Raw genomic sequence first — 16,596 nt, forward strand, 5'->3', positions numbered from 1 at the left:
GCTTCAATAAAAGAAAAACTCTTTGAGAAATGCATGTTTATTTGGAGATATGCATTTCCCTGCTGTGTTTACAACCTCTAAACATTGAAGCATAGAGAGTCTAGTGCAAGAGAACCAGGCACTGGACCTGACTATAACAAAAAGTGAAACTAACTAATCTGCTTTCATTGCTCTCACTGAATGCACAACATAGAATATTAGGGTTGGAAGAGACCTCTGGAGGTCATCTAGTCCAATCCCCTGCTCAAAGCAGGACCAACACCAACTAAATCATCCCAGCCAAGGCTTTGTCAAGCCAGGCCTTAAAAACCTGTAAGAATGGAGATTCCACCACCTCCCTAGGTAACCCATTCCAGTGCTTCACCACCCTCCTCATGAAATAGTGTTTCCTGATATCCAACCTAGACCTCCCCCACTGCAACTTGAGACTATTGCTTCTTGTTCTTTCATCTGCCACCACTGAGAACAGCTGAGCTCCATCCTCTTTGGAACCCCCCTTCAGGTAGTTGAAGGCTGCTATCAAATCCCCCCTCACTCTTCTCTTCTGCAGAATAAATAACCCCAGTTCCCTCAGCCTCTCCTCGTAAGTCATGTGCCACAGCCCCCTAATCATTTTCATTGCCCTTCGCTAGACTCTCTCCAATTTGTCCACATCCCTTCTGTAGTGGGGGGACCAAAACTGGACAATACTCCAGGTGTGGCCTCACCAGTGCCGAAGAGAGGGGAATAATCACTTCCCTCGATCTGCTGGCAATGCTCCTACTAATACAGCCCAATATGCGGTTGGCCTTCTTGGCAACAAGGGCACACTGCTGACTCATAGCCAGCTTCTCATCCACTGTAATCCCCCGGTCCTTTTCTACAGAACTGCTGCTTAGTCAGTCGGTCCCCAGCCTGTAGCGGTGCATGGGATTCGAAATGTAAACATGAACAGTGCCAATAATTATACTTTTCACTTATAGCAGTTTTTCATTGTTGATACAAAACAAGTGTATTCAAGTAAAAATAAATTTCCATTTAGATATCTTGGGTTATTGGCCAAACATGCAAAAGCCTTGCACTCAGTTTGATGGCATTTCTCTGTGTGTAATGCAATAACTTCCGAACACCGCATCCGATCAATTCCAGGGATGAACCCTGTTGATTCTGCGGGAGACCTTGCCAGCTGTTAAGCACAGCCACACAGCCTCCAGCACCACCTCTGAAATTGTCTATAGATCAAAGCAGAGCTAGACAGACAAAGAAATGCCATAGAGTTGAGAGTAAGGCCTTCACAAGCTCAGCCAATTATAGCCCCGGTCCTGCAAACACTTAAGCATGAGCTTACCTGTACCCATTTGGGACCTAATCCTGTACAATGAAGTCAATAGGTGACTTACTATTGACTTCTGTGGGCACAGGATCAGGCCTCTGACTATTTGTGTGAGTAAAGGTAATGTTTGCAGCATAGGGTCTGTCTATGTTATTTGTGCACATACTGACTAGATAATTTATACTGGTTTATAGTGGGTTTAAAAATAATATTTATTAGCAACCTCATTTTTTACAGTCTGACATTTCTGAGCACTTGGCGTTGGCAAGCTAGTCTTGAAATGACTGCTAGCAGCAGATTCTTAGTACAATAGGCATGGTTTTGATGGTTTGGAAATAGAATTAGTTTTCATATTTCAGTGTGTGCAGAAAAATAATGGTTAACTTCTAAAACATAACACTGAGACATAGAAACAGCCCAGAAAGTTAAGATACTTTGGTAACCCTGTTTGCTCTTTGTGGGTCAATCCCTTTTTGGCAAAGATTTATGTGGCAGATACCCTTGTTCTAATGATTGAAGTAAAAGAAATCGGAAGAAAACAAAGTGGAGAGCAAATAAAGGAAAAAAGTTAATATCAGTTAATCTACAGTACAAAATTTTAATGATTTGGGTGATAGTCAAAAATAAGTTCTATAAAAAGAACAATGCAATTTTTCTACAAAATGCTGAGCTGTCATGCAAAATCACAAGTGAAAACATATTTGTCAAATATAAAGGGAAATCATTTATTAAAAGGAGGAAAATACATGTTTATTTCATTGGTCTATTTTATAGACGTGTGCCCACTATTTTAGTATTAATACCAAGATCCCAATCCAGATCCCACTGAATCAATGGGAAAATTTCTATTCACTTTGATTGGAGTGGGATCAGATCCTAAATTGACTGAAACAGTAATTAAAACACTTAGATTAATATCATTTAATAAGGACAAATCAGCTATATTTTCATGACTTTCAATCTGTTAGAATTTCTTGAGGTGACTTCACTGGTACTAATCATGTGTTTAAAGTTAACCATATGTTTAGGTGCTTTTCTGATCAGGGCCTAGATTAGGGAATGGTATTTGTCAAAATTATTCTTCTTTACTTTAAAAAAATGGTATTCTATTTACTTTTTTCTAGTCTTTCACCTGTTTGATTTTTCAAAAATAATTGTCAGTAGGACAATAAGCTTGTTAGTTAGCTCCCTAAATATCTTAACAATAATATAATCTGGACCAGACAATTTGCATATGTTCACCCTGGCCAAGTATGGGAATCCTCCGACTCTGATTGAAGTCAATAGCAAAAATCTTGACTCTAATGGGAGCAGGATTGAGTGGTTAGATAACGATGTTCAGGGCAGGGATTCCATGTCTTTGTTCTGTTGTTTGTACAATGCCTGGCACAGTGGGGCCCTGAATCTTGATTGTGGCCCTTGGGAGCAACTGTAATGCAAATAAACATTTCCAAACTATTCTCTGTACTTTTCTTGCGAATGACATTTTCAAAATAAGCACAGTATCTCGGCCAGCCCTTTAAGAGCCCACATTAATATAATTTTCTTTACCTATAAAACCCAACACTACAATATAAAATAGCAAGTTATTTTTTTTAAAAAATAACCCTGAAAGGACTAGAATCTAAAATATTGGTAAAATAGAATTGTTAAAAAATGTTTTTTCAGTAAAAATTCTATAATGAGTCCTAAACTTCCTGCATTTCAACTGAGAATTGATCCAATGAAGAATGATAATTACGTCTAAACCTCTATAACGTTAAAATCCAAAAAGTCATATGTCAAGGCAGATTTTAACAGTTCAGTAAAGAAATGTAATTTGATGTATGACAAACAAAGCTTATGACAGAAACCACAGAGATGACTTATCCATCAAAGCCAGTGGTAATCAGCTAGGAGTCAAATAAACAGTGTTTCACACCCCTAACCAACATAGCTATGCCAGCAAAAGCATTAGTATAGATACATTTATATCAGCCACAAAAAAAAAAAAGTCATTTTGCCAGTCAGCATAGTTTATTTTGTTCAGGGAACTGCTATAAAACATACCAGCAAAAACACTTTTGCCAGTATGAACTGCATCTCCACAAGAAGGGTTTGCTGGTGTAGCTATACTAGCAAAACCCTTCTAGTGTAAATAAGGTCTTAGAACATGAGGTGACATAAGATTTTGTATAAATTTGGGATTAGAGATTTTATTACAAAGTCTTCTCTCATAAAGCAGCAAAAAGGAGCATGCAAAAGTGGAGTCCAGTCTGGTCCAACTGAACAAAAAATCAGGAATTTACAGATATGGAAATCAGGAAGACTGGGTGGTTTTGAAAGATGTACCCAAGGGACTTATCTAGTCTTACCTCAAGGAATTTTGGATCAGGTCTCAAACAAGAAAGGCAATTAACTAAACAAGAATAGTCACTTAGGTCATAAAAATGAAATACAGTCATATTGTTCTAGACTAAAATCTACAATCAGTAGCACCCAGTGGAAAACTTGGAATACCCTTTGTAATTGGGCTTGGCAGAATTTGATTTTTATTGATTTATAATTTTGACAGATAATTAGATCAATAATATAACTTTATTTTTGATCAGTTTAAATTTTCAGTTTCAGGACACTATCAGGGATCAAACAATAATTGGTTAATGATAGTAGATATTGAGATTCAAAGAGATAAAGCTTTATGACTGAAAAAAACAAAAGTTGTCATCACATGTCAAAATATACAAAGTAAATATCTTTAAATCAAATAAATTCTCAAGCATCATTTTTCTTACTTTGCTTATCTGTAAATTTCTATTATTGATGGCAATATTTTTTCATGGGTTAATGAGAGTGTGGTGAATTTAATGTTTACCATCATTCATTGATGAATCTAATCCTTCCAACCCTACTTATAATCAATAAAGGAGAAGGAATTATTTTATGAGAATGTGCCAATAGAATTGATCCAATGTGCCAACAGAATTGTGTGTTAAGTGGGACTACCCCACTGGCCCAGTGCAGGGTTGGTACACCACACAATCATCAGGACTCCCTCCTGGATCAGGCAATTTCAATGAGGGGGACTCAGAACCCCTGGCAAGGCACAGCAAATACTCAGTTTATGCCTCCTAAGCCTCTTGGCTGGGGCAAACAATAGCAGTTGGGGCTCTAACCCTCTGGGCAGGGCAAAGCAAACAACCCATCTGTGGCTGTAGCCCCCAGTAGCCACACAGAGGTGGGAGCAGGAAGAAATAGGGAAACCAAGGCCCATTCTTCTCCACTGGGTTCCAACCCATGGCCCTATGAAGCCAGGAAATTCCCAGTTAAAGGTTCAGGCACTGGCTTCCAATACATTCCCTGGGTAACTTCCTATCACAAAACTCATCTCAGGCATCTCCCCAGATAGCAGCAGCACAGCATGCCAGTCAGTCTCCACAGTTGGCTGGTGCTCTGCAGCATAGTCCAGGTCCATAGCTCAGAAATTCTCACACACAACTGCAAGAGCCTGCGCCTGCGCCCGCGCCCGCGCCCCCGCCCCCGCCCCCGCCCATGCCCATGCCCATGCCCATATCCTCCTTCTCAACCAGCCCAGACTGAACTGGGCTGCCTCCTTTTTATCTGTCCCTTCCACCTGGAGCATGCACAGCAGGGGAGAGGGGGGCGTGGTTTCCCAGGCCCACAGTGATTTGTCAGGCCTGTTGGCCCAGGGTGGGATTAGTACACCCCATCACATCAAGTCCCAAGCCTTGACACCAAACAAAGGGTTAGGCCAAATACTCAAAACAGTATTTAAGTACAGAACAAAGGTCAAAGAAAGACTGCCAGTCATTTTGTGTTCTATAGGGATGCAGCTAAACCATTTAAGATTATGTAGCCAATCAGCAACATGACAACTATGGGTACTGTGATGTTATGGCATTTGGAAAACTAGCTCATCAGACCTCAGTAGGGAGTTTAAATCTCTTCAGAGAGATTTAAACAAGATCACTTTTCTACCCAAATAATTTATAAACATATGATGGAGCCTTTGAAATCTTCAGATAATAATATCCATATGAAAACATCAGCAATTCGTGCAACAGATCAGGAAATAATACCATTTTAATTAAATATACATGACCAAAAAAGAAAGTGATCTAAAATTCCTTGTCATTTATCCATAACTGGCCTGGCACCAATGGCTCTACTGTTAACGTTGTATTAATCATTAACCAGCACACTACATTAGACAGTGGAAATTGAATTAAGGAGTATGCACTAAATTGTATATACTTGCCCTCCACTATTCATCTGTTCCTCTTTTATACAGCAAGTCTCACACCCCTTCCCAGATTCTTCCCTCTTTTTTTCCTACTCACAAGGAACCGTATCATCTTCTCACATCTTTATGCACCTTTAATCACCCAGAAAAGTCTCTATCCTAATCCCTCACACTTTTAATCTGGTAGTTATCTTGCTTTCCCCCAGGACTTTTTGCTGCTGCCTTCCTAGTTCCAGCTAGCTGTTTATCCACTCCCACTCTCTACTGGTTACTTCCAGACCCAGTGTTGCAAATTCTTGTGATTTTATCATAAGCTGTAAAATATGTGGTGCTTTGTTCAGAGTCTTACGATTACATGAGAACCTCATCTTTAATTACAAAACGGAAGTTTCTAAGTTTCTACTAGTAAAGGAAACAGAGAAAAGCTGGACAATGTGAATCCTAAAGGCTTAAAAACTAGAAGGCAAATAAAAGATCATCATGGTAGCTGAGCGCCTCACAATCTTTAACATACTTAGCCTCACAATGCGTCTGAGAGGTAGGGAAGTACTATTATCCCCATTTAACAGATGGAGAACCTAAATCCAGAGAGATTAAGTGACTTGTCCAGGCTCACACAGGAAGTCTGTGGTGGAACAGGGAACTGAACCCAGCAGCCTAACCCCACCTTCCTCTCTTATCTCGGTTGACATATGCTGCCAGCCAACCCACATCAGTTCTGAGCCAACTGTTGGATTAAAAAACACTAGCAGGTCACAGTGGGGGTTCTAGTTCAAAGAAGATGAATCCAAAGTGCCCCACTTCCCCTGCTGGTGCAAGTTCGCTCCTTGGACTAGAGATCCCTACTTGCCATTCTTGCAATCAACCTGGCAGCTATTCAGTTTTCTAAGGATTAAATGCTTTATAGTTGGGCAATAAACCTATAGAAGTGGGGTTGTGTTAAGTAGCATGCGGCATCATCAAGCTATTTACACATTTTAGTGTTTGTGAGCATGAGGAAATCTTTCAATGTTGCTTAGGAAAAGTAGAATCTTAATTTTTAGATAGAACTTGTCTGCCACCTACTGATCATTTCTGAGAACATTTTTTTTTTGGTTGGTTGGTTGGTTGTTTTGCTTGTTTTTACTGTTGAAACACTGCTGAATCTGTCTTAGATATTTCTACATAAAATGCAGTTGTCAGTGGTTATGCTTCATGTTGAAAATGACCAATTAAGCACACATTTTTGTTGACTTTTACATAGCTAAAGAACCAGTTCTTGATTTACATATCTTTTCAGAGATTGGGGAGGGAAAAGCAGTAGTGTTTGTTTACTAGTTATGTTTGTATCTCCTCTTTCTGTTTAAAAGTACCTTTTGCTTTAGTTGTTGATGTTGAGTAATATGTGTCTCTTCAAAACTTTCTGCATCAGCTGCTTTGGCTTGCCAAGTTATTTTGCTTGTTGCTGTACTACAGCCATTGGATCATGCTGCCTAGATCTGCACACTGGTCTTTTCCATTTCACAGGAAAATGGGACTCGGGTACTCCTGTGACACCAAGTAGACTGTGTGGAAACCATTTTGCATGATCTGGGGCTTAGACTGTGGTCAGGATGGAGACAGGGAGAGACATGGGCACGCTAGGGGAGTCTGAACAGTGGCCTGATCCAAAACCTATTGAAGTCAATGAATCTTTCCATAGACTTCAATTAGCTTTACATCAAACCTATTGTTTTCCCTCCAGACCCAGAAAAATTAAGAACAAATTATAATATAGTCCCAGACTTCGTTATCTTTTCACAGGGCCTTTTCCCTCTGTGTTCAGTGGTTACTGTGACCAAAGGAACACCCTGCTAGCCATACTACTAGGGAACCAGGGTCATTGAGAGTCAGAGCCAATATGAAGGCACAGGGGCTTTGCACGAGATAACTTTGGCCTCCTACATGATCCTGGGATCTGTCCGGTTTGGAGGCAAGTCTCTTAACCTTTTGTGTATGCATGGGCGGAACCCATGGGATGATGATGTGGGTGATCTCGGCAAGGATCTTCAGAACCTCCTCTCACAGGTTTTTCTGTGGGAGAAAAACATTTGAGCCTATGTTAAAATAAGTGAGGTTCTTTTTCAGGATTTTCTTGTACCCCTCTATCTACCTTTTGATCTCGTGCCTATTAAATGTTCTCTTTGCAAGATTTTCCTTGAAATTTTGGCCGTTCTCTAGGTGTGATGTTTTGGGGATCACTCAGACCAATAAACAGTTCTGTTGCTGCCTGCCTGTAACCTGGGGTGCCTTAATGCTGAGCTGCTATGGCTCAGAGCCCTGACACCAGTAGCCTGCCCACAAGCACAAGCTCTCATCCTAGCTTCCACCAGCCTAGTTACACTTTGAAGGGTGACACCAACATCTCTTCTGGTCTCAAGTCTCCCCAAATCCATCCACCCCGAGTTCTTAACTACTAGATACTCAGATTTTCCTCCTCTGGTTTGTCACCCTCAAAGGCATAAAACTAGTCCTGCAAACATCAACCTGCTTTGCCACTCATGCTCCACACAGTGTGCACTACAGAGACCTACTTGGGGTAAAAATAAACTAAAAGTTTATTTAATAGACAAACACTGATTCAAAGATGAAACAGTAAGGGAATGCAAACACATACAAGTTACACAGAAAATAAACATAAGACACAATTTCAGGCTTTAAACTTTCAAATCCCTTTTCTAACACAAGTTACCTATTGCCTTTGAACACTTTCCCAGACTACCCCCTAACTGTAGCAGGGAATCCAGCATTTCATAGAGAGCTTCCTGCCTAGCTACTGTCCCTCAGTTTCTGAATAGATTTCACTTCAAACCCCATCTCTTTTTAAAGAATTTGTCATTTTTTTTCTTTCTCTCAGACTATGATGTTTCATAGTTATTCAGAACAGGGGAAATTCCCTCTTGACTTGATAGCCAGTATATCTCAATGTCTTGTCTTCTCATTCTGTAATGGTCCATCATTTGTCTTTTCCTGGGTTGTACAATGCTAGGTTCTTGGAGCTAATCTTGTTTGGTTGAGGAAGAAGCCCCTTCCTGCCTGACTTCCACCCTGCTGAGAGATGGAGCTAAATCAGTTGTTCTCAAAGTTTTGTACTGGTGACCCCTTTCACATAGCAAGCCTCTGAGTGCGACCCCTCCTTATAAATTAAAAACACGGCGAAACACCGTGCACACAAAAATTTGCACAGAGGCACAAAACTTTGCACAGAAGAAATTTTTTGTGCACACAGCCTGTCAAAAATTTGCACAGAAGAAATTTTTTGCACACATGGCCGGTCAAAAATTAGAGGGAACATTGCTCACGACCCCCTGAGGGGTTCCGACCCCCAGTTTGAGAACCCCTGAGCTAAATGATAGATTCATAGAAATGTAGGACTAGAAGGGACCTTGATAGGTCATCTAGTCCAATCCCCTGCATTGAGGGAGGACTAAGTATTATCTAGACTACCCCCTTAAAAACCTCCAATGATGGAGATTCCGCAACCTCCCTACGTAATTTGTTCCAGTGCTTAACTACCCTGACAGTTAGGAAGTTTTTTCTAATGTCTAACCTAAATCTCCCTTACTGCAATTTAAGCCCATTACTTCTTGTCATCAGTGGATAAGGACAACAATTTATCACTCTCCACTTTATACCAACTTTGTATATACTTGAAGACTGTTATCATGTCCTCCCTCAATCTTCTCTTCTCCAGACTAAACAAACCCAGTTTTTTCAATCTTTCCTCACAGGTCATGTTTTCTAGACCTTTAATCATTTTTGTTACTCTCCTCTGGACTTTCTCTGGTTTGTCTGTTTCCTTCTCAAAGTGTGGGTGCCCAGAACTAAACACAATACTCCAAATGAGACCTTATCAGTTCTGAGCAGGGTGGAAGAATCACTTCTCATGTCTTGCTTACAATACTCCTTTTAATACATCCCAGAATTATGTTTGCTTTTCTTGTAATAGTATTATATTGGTGACTCATATTTAGTTTGTGATCCCCAAGATCTTTTTCTGCAGTACTCCTTCTTAGACAATCATTTCCCATTTTGTATTTGTGCAGCTCCTTCCTAAGTGTAGTGTTTTGCATTTGTGCTTATTGAATTTCATCCTATGTATTTCAGACCGTTTCCCCCATTTGTTAAGATGATTTTGAATTTGAATCCTGTTCTCCAAAGTGCTTGCGACTCTCCCAGTTTGATATCATCAACAAACTTTATAAGTGTATTCTCTATGCCATTATCCAAATCATTTATGAAAATATTGAATAGAACCAGTCCCAGGACAGACCCCAATTCTTAATTCTCACTATTTTAGCCTCAGATCCTACCCCATTTACTCTAATGTTTGCTACGTTAGTCATGCAATGACTGCTAAACTTTTTGGTGAAAAGTGAAACAAAAAAGGCATTTAACACTTTGGCCATTGCAGCGTTTTCTGTTATTGCTTTCCCTCCATATTGAGAAAATATTGCAGCATAAATTATGACCAGTTTTATATATACACAAATACATAAATTCACAACCACAGTATGTATACATTTCTCATTATCATAAACTTCAGAACATTAAAAGCTTTCATAAAAGACCTTACTTTGTATACATTTATACTACAATAGCATTGTATATAATTACTTGATTCAACTGTGTATTCTTTAGGGTTCAAACCCCCTGTTCTCCCTTTGGAGTCTGAATCCTGATTGTCATACCAGGTAGAGGACATGTCTAGTGCAGCAAAGATATGCCTTTTATGATTGCTTCCTGGTTGTGCAAGCTCTTTGCAGAACTTTATTATATTTATCTTTCTACCGGATATGCAGAATCAGTTGATGAAACTTCTCCAACTCTTTGATGTACTAGTGGTAACCTGTCCATAGAGTAATGTGAAAATTGCTATAGCATAATAAATGAATGTTGACTTGGGCCTTTGTATGGTTTTGTTCTGGTTCCAAGCTCAATGTCGCAACCTGCACATGCTTTTTTAATTTCAGTAAGTATTTCTCAGTCATTGGAGGTGTTACCTGACAAAACACCCACCAAGTTCTGTTTTGATTTACCCGTTAGATAAACCTATTGACTTACTATGGTTAAGTGGCATGTCCCCTTTTAATAGGGTTTCAGGACAGGAGCAACTACAATAAAGAATTCATAAAGTCCTCACCTCAGGAGCCTGGTTCAGAGCTCCCAAACTTCAGAGGTCACAAAACAGTCTCTGAGACTATATCTGCTCTGCACCCGAAAGGTGTGATTCCCGGCGTGGGCAGACAGGTTCACGTAATAGCACCACTCAAGCTAGCATGCTAAATATAGCAGCATGGAGGTTGTGGCACTGGCAGCAGCTTGGGCTGAAAATGTTACAGTGTAGAGCCACAGGGGACATAAAGAGCCTGACTCTGAAAACATTTACTACTACTCTGCATACTGTCAATGATGTCTATCAGGCCCAGAGCCTGTATACAAGATAGCTCCTCAGCTGGTATATGCTGGCACAGCCCTAGGGAAGTTAACAAAGCAAGGCTGATTTCACCAGCTGACATAACTTTATGGAGAAGTAGATTCATATTAGATTCCAAGGCCAAATCATCTAGTGTGACCGCCTGGGTAACACAGGCCAGAGCCTCCCCTAAATAGGTTGGGGCGCTCACTGAAGTCAGTGGGACTGTTCACATGAATAAGTTAAGCGTGGCGCTGCATTAAGTATTTGCAGGACTGGCCCTAAAACCAGAGCAACCCCGTGAGCGCCCTGTGAGCCGTGTGCTTCACGCTCCTCCGCCCGGCTGTGACTGCAGGTGGTGAGCGAGCCGGTTGTACGTCAGGCAGGAGGCCAACGTGGGTGAAGGTGGTGGATGATGGTAGGGTTGCCAACTTTGGTGGGAAGTATTCCCGGAGGTTTCCGCGTATGACATAATCTTTAATTAAAGATTAATCTTTGATTCCTGGAGACTCCAGGACAAGCCTGGAGATTTGGCAACCCTACCAAATGTTGTCGCGAGAGCAGAAAAGGCGGGGGAGGGGATCGCAAGCCCAGGTCGCGGGCTCAGAGAGGGCCGAGGGCGGGGCTTAGCCCTGCCTGTTGCCCCTGACAACAGTCCCTCTGCGGCCTCTCGAGGAGCTGCGCAGCGTCTTGCCCAAACCCAACATGGCGGCGCCGCGCCCGGAGCCCCGCCCCTTTGCCGGGCGCTTCCGGAGCGGCCCCACGTGTGTGTGCCCGCGCGCGCGTTGTGGGGCTAGAGGGAGGGGGGCCCGCTTCTCCCAGCCGGGCCACCCGGCGCCGCGGCTATGAGCGGGGCCGGCGCGGGCGCTCGGCGCGCCCAGGCCTTCCGGCTGCCGGGGCGACATGGCTACGCGGTGGAGTTCTCGCCCTACCTGCCCGGGCGCCTGGCCTGCGCCGCCGCGCAGTACTACGGGATCGCCGGTGAGGGAGGGGCCGCGTTCCCCCCCCCCCACGTGTTACCCTCCTCGGGGGGGAGCTGCTGGGGGCCTTGTCCTCCACCCCCGCCCCCCGGGCTCACTGCCTCTCCCACCCCCGCGCTTATTGCGGGGCGGGGCTGCAGCCCCGGCTCTCTCCGGCCAGGAAGCTGCGACACCCTTGCGACCCCTCCCCCTGAGCCTGCAGTGACACCCGCTGTAGCCCCGCGGGGCCCTGGTGCCTGAGCTCGATCTGGGGAAATGTCAGTCCCTGCCGAGCTCTGTGGCGTGAGAATGCCTCGTCCTCCTCCCTGCTCTGCCTCCCCTTTACGATCTGCTCCGCGTTATGCCTTGCGTGGGCTGGCGCTGAGCTTTGCAACCATACCTCCTACACCTGGATAACTTCCATGCGCATAAGTGTGTTTGGACTTGGGGCCTGTGTTACTGTACAGTGTTGTTTGTCTCCGCCCCTTGCTTTGAGACTTTTGGCAACTTTGACTCCCAAGGAATTTTAACAGTTTCTTTCCCCTTCCTCAGTGCTGCTTCCAGAGACTGCGGTGCTGCTGCTGCCTGTGGAGTGCAGCTACTGATTAGACCAGTCAGTTATTGTGCTTTGTGTGTGTGTGTGTGGGGGGGGGGGGTTCTCTCTTGCGCCAGTGGGGAGCGGGAGGGGGGAATGAGAGAGACTAGGTAGCATATGAAATATGCACTAGGATCTTTTGACCTGTAAGGTGCTGAGCTGAAGAGTTACCACACATTCTCACTCTGTGTTCTATCTGACTTTTCAGTTTTGCTGTGTTTGGAGGAACGAAAATCTTATGGTTACATAGACTACAAATATTTTATAAATACATATAAAATGTAGACTGCTACTGATTTGGGGGTTTTCTAATTCTAGTTAAAGGGATACTGTCATCTTTAAACTTGTGTATTGCAAACAAATATTTATTCAGCTGATAAGAGATTAGGTTATTGAAAGTGAGTGGGTGTTTAAAAACCAATTTATTACTTACGATTTTTGAAAGGATGTTAAGAAAAATTATAGTTTCACTTTAGTCCCAATCCTGCTAATACTTGTTTATATGAATACACCTATGAAGGTCAGTGGGCTACTTGTACAAGTCCTGTCACACACATGCAAAAGTATCTGCTGGCATTACCTTTTTGAGCTTTTCAAACCTTTTTAGCGGTTAAATTACTTTCTTAACTGTTCATCTACCTTAGAAATGTTATGGTGTTTATGGGAAGAAGATCCTACAAATGATAACTTGCAATATCTAATAAAATTGGGTACTTTGTAAATAGTGTTTTAAAACAACATTTAGTGTTTTCCTGTACAGCAAATATAGTACAGAAAAATGTCACTGTTAAAATATAAGAAAAATAAAACTGTTTTCATTAACCTAACCTATAACCTCCATTAGATACAGAAGGAATGTACTGTAGTACTGTATCTACAGTAAGCCAGCCTGCAGTCCCAGCCTGTAAATGCTTAAGGATACACATGCCTTTAGTCACATAACTGGGCCTACTTATGCATGGGGTAATTATGCAGGTATTCTTTCACAGGATTGGGACTGATGGGCCCAGTCCTACTATCCTGAAGTCATTTGATGTTTTGCCATTTCACTTAAATGGAATTAGCATAACTGGGAATATTTTGCTTGCAGAAAAAAAGACTATTAGCTGAAGCTACAGAGATGTAACTACTGCATAGCAGTGAAGGGAAGACTATATAATAGTTTAGTCTCCCATGGTCTGTAATAGTTTGGTCTAATTTTAGTTGCTGTGTTTAGTGTTTGGGTGCTGGATGGTCAGGAGGTCAGACCTGGTGATCTGGTCTTAAACTCTAACTCTTTAATTCTAAACTTCCTTGCTGGAATTAAATTTCTCTTCTGGGAGAGAAATAGTGTGCTTAAGAGAAAAGAAAAGCAGATCTTTTCCATTTAACCAAGCATAACACCATGGACTACTGGAAAAAACGTATACACACTGCATTGCTGGGTGGAGATAGGTGGCCCATTAACACTTCCAGTAAACATGCACAAAACTCAGAAAAATACATATTTAAAATAAAGTATGTTGTGGCAACTAGTGTTTAGCAAATCAGAGGAACTGCTTTTGAATAGAAAATAACTTATTAAAGTAGTAAAGGGGAGGCCTTGATGTCAGCGTTGTGTAAAATTTATTTTTAGTTGATTTGGTGTGAAAAAAGGTGACAGAAGCCTTCTTGCACATTCACATATCTCCAGTTAAGGCATTTCTACATCAAATTGGACATTATGTTGCTAACTAGGCATTTAGATGTTTAAGTACTTATTTGTATACACCTACTTTGAAAACTTGGCCTTAGCTGGCTGGCTGAAGAACAGTTCTTAGGCAATCATTTTGTGTGTATGGATCCATGGTGGGCATTAGGCATTGTAACACTTAGCATTATGGCACCTAACTTCTAGGCACCTAGAAAATCATAGGAACAACACTGTGATCGGTAAAGCAGAATTATACACCTAGGCTCCCTATAGAATGAATGGGGAGAGATACACTCCTAAGAATGATCCACAATGCCAGCATGCTAGGCAGGGAAGTGCCTAAAATAGCTAATGGAGGATGCCAGGGAGAGGTGTGTGTGCTATGTCCCACTCCTCTCATGATGATAGGTGCCTAAATCTGGTCTGAAGGGAGGTGCCTACTTCTGCATGTGATCCATCAACAGGCACCTGCCACATGGAGTCAAACAGCTTAGGGACACCTTGTTTAAAAAAAAAAAAGGGTGGACACATCAGACATCAAGAATTATAACATTCAAAAACTAGTCGGAGAACACTTCAACCTCCCTGGTCACTCAATTTCAGACGTAAAAGTTGCAATTCTCCAACAAAAAAACTTCAAAAGGAGACTCCAGTGAGAAACTGCAGAACTGGAATTAATTTGCAAACTGGACACCATTAAATTAGGCTTGAATAAAGACTGGGAGTGGATGGGACATTACACAAAGTATAAACTATTTCCCCATGCTAATTTTATTCCCCTACTGTTACTCACACCTTCTTGTCAACTGTTTGAAATGGGCCATCCTGATTATCACTAGAAAAGTTTTTTTTCTCCTTCTGATAATAGCCCACCTTAATTGATTAGTCGCATTACAGTTGGTATGGCAACACCCATTTTTTCATGTTCTCTGTGTGTATATATATATATATATATATCTTCCTACTGTATTTTCCACTGCATGCATCCGATGAAGTGGGTTTTAGCACAAGAAAGCTTATGCCCCAAAAAAATTGTTAGTCTCTAAGGTGCCACAAGTTCTCCTACCATGCCACCCTTACTTCTGCGCTGCTGCCTTCAGAGCTGGGCAGCTGGAGAGTGGTGGCTGCTGGCTGAGGACCTAGCTCTGCAGGCAGCAGAGCAGAAGTAAAGGTGGCCATACCATACCATGCCATCCTTATTTCTGTGCTGCTACAGGCAGTGGCTCTGCCTTCAGAGCTGGGCTCCCAGACAGCAGCCACCGCTTTCCAGCTGCCCAGCACTGAAGGCAGCGCAGCCATTAGCGGCAGCGCAGCCATTAGCAGCAGCGCAGAAGTAAGGGTAGCAGTACCGCTACCCCCCCTACAATAACCTTGTGGACCCCCCCAACTCCTTTTTGGGTCAGAACCCCTGCAATTACAACACTGTGAAATTTCAGATTTAAATAGATTAAATCATGACATTTATGATTTTTTTAAATCCTATGACTGAAATTGACAAAAATGAACCTTGAATTTGGTAGGGTCCTAGTTATAAGGTGAGCACCAGCACCATCTCCTTCTAGCCATATTTTGAATGGGCTCCAATCTTGTAGGCATGCTCAGAGGCCACTTGTCGGATCAGGCCCCATACATGATACAGGCGGCCAAATGCATGTCTTCCGTCGGTTTGTGATTCACTGTGAGGCTTAGGCAGGTGATAAGTGTCCAGATGCCTGGAGAGAGGCAGCAATGCACGTGCTCAGAGGCAGAAACTTAGGCACATGGGAACTTTTTTACCTTGAAAACATAGGAGACAAGTTAGTTTAGGAGCCTACAGGGCTCAGTGGGAGTTTTGTGCATTGCAGTGGAACCAAAACTGGGACTTAGGCATCTTAACTTGAGACTTAAGTGTTTAAGTACCTTTGTGGATCCCACCCATAATGTCTAATCTTCACAGTATGTAATGCATGGTATTCAGAATACTTTTTTGGCCTGTAAGTGCAATACCTCCAGACTTTGTATTCAAGTTTTTTTTCTTAATGTAAGCCACTAATTTTTTTCCAATTTATGGATATAGCACAGTTGTATTAGATTTTAGCCTATCTTTGTTTTATTGTTTATAACACATATAATAAAAGGAAAAATGATACGCAAAGTGAGTGTTAGGTGGTTTTATTGTAAACCTTATTGAAGCAAAATAGCTCATATATTTTTATATCTTCAAAGGCTGTACTGTTAAGTTTTTGTTCAATCCAAATATATTGTTGGATTCATAAGTTGCTTATATATTGTCAACATATCCCAAAACATTTACTGATTTCCTCCATTTTTTGCTTCTGTTTCCCACAAAGGCCATCTATATTGCTACTTGCTACTTTTTAATGAGATAGTGAATTGCAGAT

At 41.9% G+C, this 16,596-nt stretch overlaps 1 protein-coding gene and 1 long non-coding RNA gene across 6 annotated transcripts in view; one reads left to right on the plus strand and one right to left on the minus strand.

The window, feature by feature from the left end:
- Window positions 1-1,886: 1,886 nt before the first annotated feature.
- Window positions 1,887-12,120, minus strand: LOC119565789. Of its 2 annotated transcripts, XR_005224719.2 has the most exons (3): window positions 11,922-12,120; window positions 6,908-7,607; window positions 1,887-2,741 (listed from the first exon to the last, which is right to left on the minus strand). It is a non-coding gene; the product is annotated as an uncharacterized LOC119565789 (long non-coding RNA). The 2 variants fall into 2 exon arrangements; XR_006289621.1 differs by lacking the exon at window positions 1,887-2,741 and having other exon boundaries at window positions 5,378-7,607.
- PEX7 (peroxisomal biogenesis factor 7) overlaps window positions 11,691-16,596 on the plus strand; it is an 82,900-nt gene continuing 77,994 nt past the window's right edge. For all 4 annotated transcript variants that reach the window (XR_006289620.1, XM_037894857.2, XM_043543005.1 and 1 more), the window contains exon 1: window positions 11,691-11,970. Coding sequence is in view for 3 of the 4 variants with exons in the window: in XM_037894857.2 (XP_037750785.1) it covers window positions 11,835-11,970 (136 nt within the window). In the remaining variant the exon portion in view is untranslated. The remainder of the gene's footprint in view (window positions 11,971-16,596) is intronic.

This window comes from Chelonia mydas, chromosome 3 (genome assembly GCF_015237465.2).
Source record: "Chelonia mydas isolate rCheMyd1 chromosome 3, rCheMyd1.pri.v2, whole genome shotgun sequence".
In the NCBI taxonomy this organism is placed as follows: domain Eukaryota; kingdom Metazoa; phylum Chordata; order Testudines; family Cheloniidae; genus Chelonia; species Chelonia mydas.